Source organism: Oratosquilla oratoria, chromosome 38 (assembly GCF_046742065.1).
Source record: "Oratosquilla oratoria isolate Oo_2021 chromosome 38, ASM4674206v1, whole genome shotgun sequence".
Taxonomy (NCBI): Eukaryota; Metazoa; Arthropoda; class Malacostraca; order Stomatopoda; family Squillidae; genus Oratosquilla; species Oratosquilla oratoria.
In genome coordinates this window covers 41,279,963-41,287,462 of record NC_134814.1, presented here as the reverse complement: position 1 = coordinate 41,287,462, position 7,500 = coordinate 41,279,963, and the positions used below count along the sequence as shown (strand labels likewise).

Below are 7,500 nucleotides of genomic sequence, written 5' to 3'. Positions count from 1 at the left end.
GAGGAGGAGGAGGAAGTGGTTCGATGAAGGCACAAGGATGCAATGAACTTTGACCCCGATAGTGCTTGCTTGTTGATATGTACGTATATATGTATGTATGTATGTATGTATGTATGTATGTATGTATGTATGTATGTATGTTTATATTTATGTATGTATGTTTGTATGTATGTATGTATGTATGTTTGCATGTATGTATGTATGTATGTATGTATGTATGTATGTATGTATGTATGTTGTATGTTTGCATGTATGTATGTATGTATGTATGTATATATGTATATATGTTTATATGTGTGTATGTATATGTATGTATGTATACCTGTCTGTTTAGGTACCTGGTTTTCATGCAGTGCTGGGGTCTGGGAGCTATGAGAGGAAATGAATCGGGTTTGGATCTGGATATATGTATGTACGCACACACACACACACACATACATACATACATACACGGCCCGGTGGCGGATTGGTAAAGCACTGGCCTCACAAGCCGGAGAACCGGGGTTCGATTCCCCGGCCGGGCGGAGACAAGTTGGGTTTGTCTCCTTTCACGTGTAGCCCCTGTTCACCTAGCAGCGAGTAGGTACGGGACGTTAGTCAAGGAGTTGTGACCTTGCTGTCCCGGTGTGTGGAGTGTGAGTGGTCTCAGACCTACCCAGAGATCTGCTAATAATGAGCTCTGAGCTCACTGCCGTAGGGTGGTGTCTGGCTGTCTCGAAAAGAGGCTGCAGCAGATCCGAGGTGAATACACACACACACACATACACACACACATATATATATACATGTATGTATATATATATATATATATATATATATATATATATATATATATATTTACATATATATACTATATTCCTTCGAAATTGAAAAATTGGCAATGGAGTGGCGTAGTGGAGACTGTGAGGAGGGTTAAGGTAATTTTACCTCGCGTATCCGAACACTCCCCAATTCCGAATACCCTGTGGCCACGACATAAAAGCCGCTAAATCTACTTCACGTGACTTCAAGGCATACATTCCACAGACTTATTCGCCTCATGATGATAAGGATGATGATGATGATGATGCAAACATATATTTTTCCTGCGCGAATCATTTGCATTCTCACTGTTTTCTTTCAATTTTGGCAACGGTGAGGGCATCTTTGTGACGTCTGTTTGCATATAGTTCAACAGAGTCTGGGCCAAAGGAAGGTCATCAAAGAATGACGCTGAGGAGCAGATCGTACCTGAAGGGCTTTCGGGTTGCCAGGCGGAAGGCCTTCACCGAAGAAACAGGAGGGTGGCACTCGGGGACGAAAGACAGCAGAGGAGGAGGAGGAAGAGGAGGAGGAGGAAGAGGAGGAGGAGGAAGAGGAGGAGGAGGAAGAGGAGGTGGAAGAGGAGGAAGTACCTCCTAGCAGGCTGATGCGGCAGCGTGCCTCCTTGTTTTCCAGTTCGAACAGTCAGATACACTCATACACAGACACGCAGACACACACGCACGCTCGCACACACACACACACACACACACACACACACACACACACACACACACACACACACACACACACACACACACACACACGCGCGCGCGCGCGCGCGCACAAAGAGAGAGAGAGAGAGAGATAGAGAGAGAGAGAGAGAGAGAGAGAGAGAGAGAGAGAGAGAGAGAGAGAGAGAGAGAGAGAGAGAGAGAGAGAGAGAGAGAGAAAGGGGGAGAGAGAGTGAACGATTGAGTGATTGAGTGTGAGTATAGTCAGCCAATCAGGTAGTCAGTCAGTCAATCAGTCAGTCAATGATCGACTTAGTGCGTGAGTGAGTGAATAAGCAAGTCGCCTAGCAGAACATCGTACATGTTTTTGGTAACAGCTTGACCCTCATAGAATAGGAGGAGCCTGAGGAGGAAGAGAAAAAGAGGAAGAAGAAGAGGAGGAGGAGGAGGAGGAGGAGGAGGAGAAGGAGGAGGAGGAAGAGGAAGAGATGGTATTCTCTCCTTGACGTTTCAGTGAAGACGAACCTCTTTGGCTGTTGTGATTATCTGGCGCCTACCCAGAAGTATTACCAAATTTACCAGGGTTACCGAGACGTAACTCAGCAGTCGTTACCTTAACGTGGTATCACGTGACTAGGTGATTACTTGTTACTATGGTAACTGCGTTGTCCCCTTCTTGGGTTGGAAACGCGAACAATCACCACCTCCCCCCCACCACCACCACCATGGTGTCGTTATGTGTCGCTTTAGGGCAAGAACTACTTGCCTTCGGTTGGAATGACGCTATGAACTTGTAATGGAATGCTATCTTTCGCCTTGGCGTCGTGCACGCTGGCATCGTGTGCCCTACGAGTTTCAAGAATATAGACCTCACTATCGCGTCGCCTGATGCCTACGAGGCCACTTACTGCCGCGCCATCAATGCGATGCCCTTGGTATGACGGGGTTATAGGTTTACGTAGAACGTTACCCAAGTACCTCGGGAGACGCAACAGGGAAGGAAGTTTCTTCGAGTGAGGAAGGGTCAGACTCCAGAGACCTCAGACCTCTCCCGGTCGCTCTAAGAAGTCACCAAGGACACCATTGCTCTGAGGGCCGAGCTCGGCGGAGGGAGGAGGAGGAGGAGGGAGAAAACATGGAAGAGGACATGGAAGAGGAGGAGGAGTAGCAAAGGGAGTGGTGGTGGACTATGGGTGTTTGCAATGGAACTGGTTGTGGAAAGTATGCACGATTTGGTAATGGTAATGCCGCAGGTACTGATGGCTTTTACCTCTCCAATACGAGTCAAATTCTCGCGCGCAGCATCGGATGCCTGAGGTACGATGATTGATGCATCACAATACTTGCGTTATAAAATAGAAAGTCATTGCTGTATACTGTATATATATATATATATATATATATATATATATATATATATACATACATATATATATATATATATATATATATATATATGTATGTGTGCGTGTGTGTGTGTACACAGTATATATATATATATACATATATATATATATATATATATATATGTATGTATGTATGTAGGTATGTATGTGTGTGTACACAGTATATATATATATATATATATACATATATATATATATATATACATATATATATATATATGTATGTATGTATGTATGTATGTATGTATAAATTGTGTGTGTGTGTGTGTGTGTGTGTGTGTGTCTTCGCGCGCGTGTGTATAAATATATGTATGTATACATATGTACATACGTATAGGCGGCTGAACCTAATCCTTCGTGTATACGAGTAGTTATGATTGCAGTAACACGATTTTGTGTACAAAACATATCATTCATTACATTACGTTTATTGCAGTGGAACTATTGCGTATACAATTACGTCAGAATTGCAGCACCGAAATGCATATATGAATAGTTGCGATGTATCGTGTTTCAGCTTCGGGTTTCCAAATATTAGGTATGGTATACAGTATATGTACAGTATATGCGTATTTATTTATTTACCTATAATCATTTAATTATTAATTAATTTATTTGTTTATTTATTCAATCTATTATTTATCTTTTCTTGTTATTATCTGTTTATTCGTTTATTTATGTATTTTCTATTATCATTATTATTAATCTTTAAGGAAATCGTCCTCGTAGCGAATGTCGCTAGCTCGCTTACACCCGTACTTTCGCTAGACTTAGCGAACGCAATATACCACTAAAAAGTAGATTTTCGATAACTTCGGCAGTCCACACAACTGACCGTCACTTTTATTGTGCCACTATATGTAGGCACACCAACTGTCTGTACGACGCCGTACAACCTCGCGTAACTCGGAATGGGTTAAGCACGACGAAGTGGAACGAGGAAAGAAGACCTGTCACGTCCCGTCACGTGATGCTAAGGCCTTTGCCTGGCTTTGCGATGACGACGACGGTGCGGCGCGCTGGCGGGTGGGTGTCAGTGGGTTCCCGCAACTCATGGGCTGGTCGAGCGCATGCGCACTGTAATGGACCTCATGAAGATATGATATATATATATGTGTGTGTGTGTGTGTGTGTGTGTGTGTGTGTGTGTGTGTGTGTGTGTGTGTGTGTGTGTGTGTGTGTGTGTGTGTGTGTGTGTGTGTGTGTGTGTGTGTGTGTGTGTGTGTGTGTGTGTGTAATAGGCCAATGCACATAAAGCGTGGCAAGAGTTTCTCTCTCACATATATTCTGTAAAAAAAAAAAGTATAGCAAAGAATTTAACATTCAACTCCCTTCCAAAATCATATATGTTTCGGGGGAGGGGGGGAGGAAAGAGGAGACTTCCAAGATTAATTGGTATTTAATGGGTAAATGGGGCAGAACAAAACAAATAAACAAAACAAGGAGCGTGGTGAGGAAAAATCTAAAAGTTTGCAGTGTTGTTGTGCATCTTCAGTTGGATCGCGTCTGTGCCTGGATGAGTCTGCATTTTTAAGAAGGATATTTGTGTTTACGAAACCCTAGAGAGAGATCACACGGTAGAGCTTTAGTGTATGTAGACTGCGCGAGCGTGTGTGTGTGTGTGTGTGTGTGTGTGTGTGTGTGTGTGTGTGTGTGTGTGTGTGTGTGTGTGTGTGTGTGTGTGTGTGTGTGTGTGTGTGTGTGTGTGTGTGTGTGTGTGTGTGTGTGTGTGTGTGTGTGTGTGTGTGTGTGTGTGTGTGTGTGTGTGTGTGTGTGTGTGTGTGTGTGTGTGTGTGTGTGTGTGTGTATGTGTGTGTGTGTGTGTGTGAGAGAGAGAGAGAGAGGGAGACAGACAGACAGACAGACAGATAGATACCGACTCTTTCCTTCCATTTGTCAAAACTTCTCTTGAATTCCTTTATAGTGTTGGCTTGGGTTATATTTTCGTTAAATTTATTACACAACTCTACACTCCTGTGTGGAAAAATATCCTTCCTGACGTCTGAACGTGTGTGTGTGTGTGTGTGTGTGTGTGTGTGTGTGTGTGTGTGTGTGTGTGTGTGTGTGTGTGTGTGTGTGTGTGTGTGTGTGTGTGTGTGTGTGTGTACGTGTGTGTGTGCGTAATTGTAATTTCTTAAATTTCTTAAATAATTGTGTGTGTGTGTGTGTGTGTGTGTGTGTGTGTGTGTGTGTGTGTGTGTGTGTGTGTGTGTGTGTGTGTGTGTGTGTGTGTGTGTGTGTGTGTGTGTGTATGTGTGTGCGTGTATGTGTGTGTATGTGCGGCGCGTGCGTGTGTGTGTGTGTGTGTGTGTGTGTGTGTGTGTGTGTGTGTGTGTGTGTGTGTGTGTGTGTGTGTGTGTGTGTGTGTGTGTGTGACGTGACCTGATATGACTTGACTTGCTAAAACGAAAGTCTTTTTACTTTACAGGAGGGCGCTATGATGGCTGAGTCGGAGGGCAGCGACGACGACCTCAAAAATGGTGAGTATTTCAATCTGCATATAAATACTTCGATCGTTATATCCCAGAGGCTCTCAACCCCGGGGTTTCTGGACCCCTGGGAAAGGAAACAGAATTTCCCAGGTGGGAATCACAAACCCAAAACTTGGAGTGGAAACGAGACGATTTTTTTGAGTTTAAGTTCATCTTCAAGAGACGATAGAACAGCATTTCATAAGTATGGTACAAATGAGAAGCCAGGTTGAGAGCCTCTGGTATACCATTCACAACCTTATATAACCTGTTCATATGACCTTTAGTACATTGTCCTTGAACTTCTGGTGCCCCGTCCGGGTGGCATTAAGGCACTCCTAATTGTTATGGTGCTTGCCCTGTGCCAAGTTGACACCCTATGCAGGCACCATAGAACATGAGCACTGCCACATAGACAACGTAGCTAAGAAAATGTTGAGATTGTAATACATTTGAATAGATATGTTATATCCTGGGTAGTTTAGTGTGTCCTCAATGGTACATGTTGTGGCCATAGCCACCAGAGGGATCCTGTCGCGCAGGGGGATCAAGTATCTCTGTCATTTAACCAACATCTGAGCGTTTGGCTAATGAAGTGACTAACGATGTCCGTATCGAATGAGTTAACTACCCTTTTGGTTCCCCGGTTTTGGTCTTGGGATGAGTTAATGCAGAGGCTAAAGACGTTGAGACGCGAGGTTTGTTCCTAGAGAATAAGGTGGGAGGAACAGGGAGGGAGGAGGGAGGAGGGAGGTGGAGGGGAAGGAGAAAGAGGAGGGACTAGGAGGGAGATTTGTTCTTATGAACTGTAGTTTTCCAGTGCTTCTATCCTTGGGGACAATCTTTCACCGGAGGAGGAGGAGGGAGAAGGAAGACGAGAAGGAGGAGGGGAGAAGGAGGGAAGAGGAAGAGTGAGGAAAAGGAATGGAAGGAGGATGGAAGAGGAAGAGATTATGGGAGGAGAGGGGGGAGGATGAGGAAGAGAAAGAAACAGAGAAAGAGGAGGTGGGGAAGAAGGAGGACAAAGACGAGGAAAAGGAGGAGGAGAGGGAGAAAGGAAGACAAAGACGAGGAAAAGGAGGAGGAGAGGGAGAAAGGATATGAGGGATTGGGGAGGATGGGAAGAAAGGAAGCAAGGGACATTCTGTGATTAACGTGAAATGACTTAAGATTTATCAGTAACTCCACAGACCATATAATCCCAGTGTTTTGCTTATTCATTAATTGATTCTTATTGTTATCATTATTCCTTTTCTTTATTTATTATTTGTTTATATATTTACCTTTATTTTATTATTATATATATCTTATTTTTTTTTAAATAGTTCTTTTTACACCTGATAAAGGGTAAGAGAAGGAAAGAATGGCGACTTCATGACTAACGCAATATTTCTTCCTCCCCTCCTTGATTTCGAAGACTATACCACGTGTTTACTTCTTAAGAGCTCTTCAGTTCTCAAAGAAAGTCAAGGAACTGTTGTAGTCAAGAAAAGGAGGTGAAATTTAAGACTAGAAACGGTGATGACGATTATAGATTTTTGGTTTATGCTTATGGCCGAAGCCGCCACATTTACCATATTATGCGCTTGAACTATTGAGACAGGTAACAGTTGTAACAGAGCAGTGTGTCACTGTGGATCTATGGAGCCGAGGGAGTGAGTGATGTGTAAGTTTTTTTGTTGACTTTATTCTGGTTAAGTGCGGGTGTCGGCCTAAGCTGGGTCGGCTGAACAGGCTCCGAGGAAACCTGACCGCAAAGTTGACCGCAAGGCCTAGTGACGCGATACTGTACAGAGCCTGGGCCTGGTTACAAGACCAGGCTGTTTATATACACAGCCGACGTCCCCAAAAGTAGCGAAGGAGACACCCTCACAGGAACATGGCTCGGGAGGGCCGAAATTGTGTTTCCTTATGGATACAATTGCCTGTAAAACGGGCGCAATAAGGACTTAACCTACATAATAGTAATATGAGGCCAATGGCCAGCTATTTGTACACAACGTATAAATTCCTTGTCCATTCCTTTGCAGCAACGAGAAATACTATTAGCCAAAGCATCGCTTAGACGCACATGTCGGGGAGTTCGGGACACCACATAGTCACTGTTAGGAATCGAAGAGAAGTGTAGGATTCGAACGTTCAACTAAG

The 7,500-nt window shown here is 43.8% G+C and overlaps 1 protein-coding gene across 2 annotated transcripts in view; it reads left to right on the top strand.

Moving 5' to 3' along the window:
• Positions 1-7,500, top strand: part of LOC143020059 (nucleolar protein 4-like) — a 283,818-nt gene that overhangs the window by 227,418 nt on the left and 48,900 nt on the right. For both annotated transcript variants that reach the window (XM_076176235.1, XM_076176234.1), the window contains exon 4: positions 5,310-5,361. In XM_076176235.1, coding sequence (XP_076032350.1) covers positions 5,310-5,361 — 52 coding nt within the window. The remainder of the gene's footprint in view (positions 1-5,309; positions 5,362-7,500) is intronic.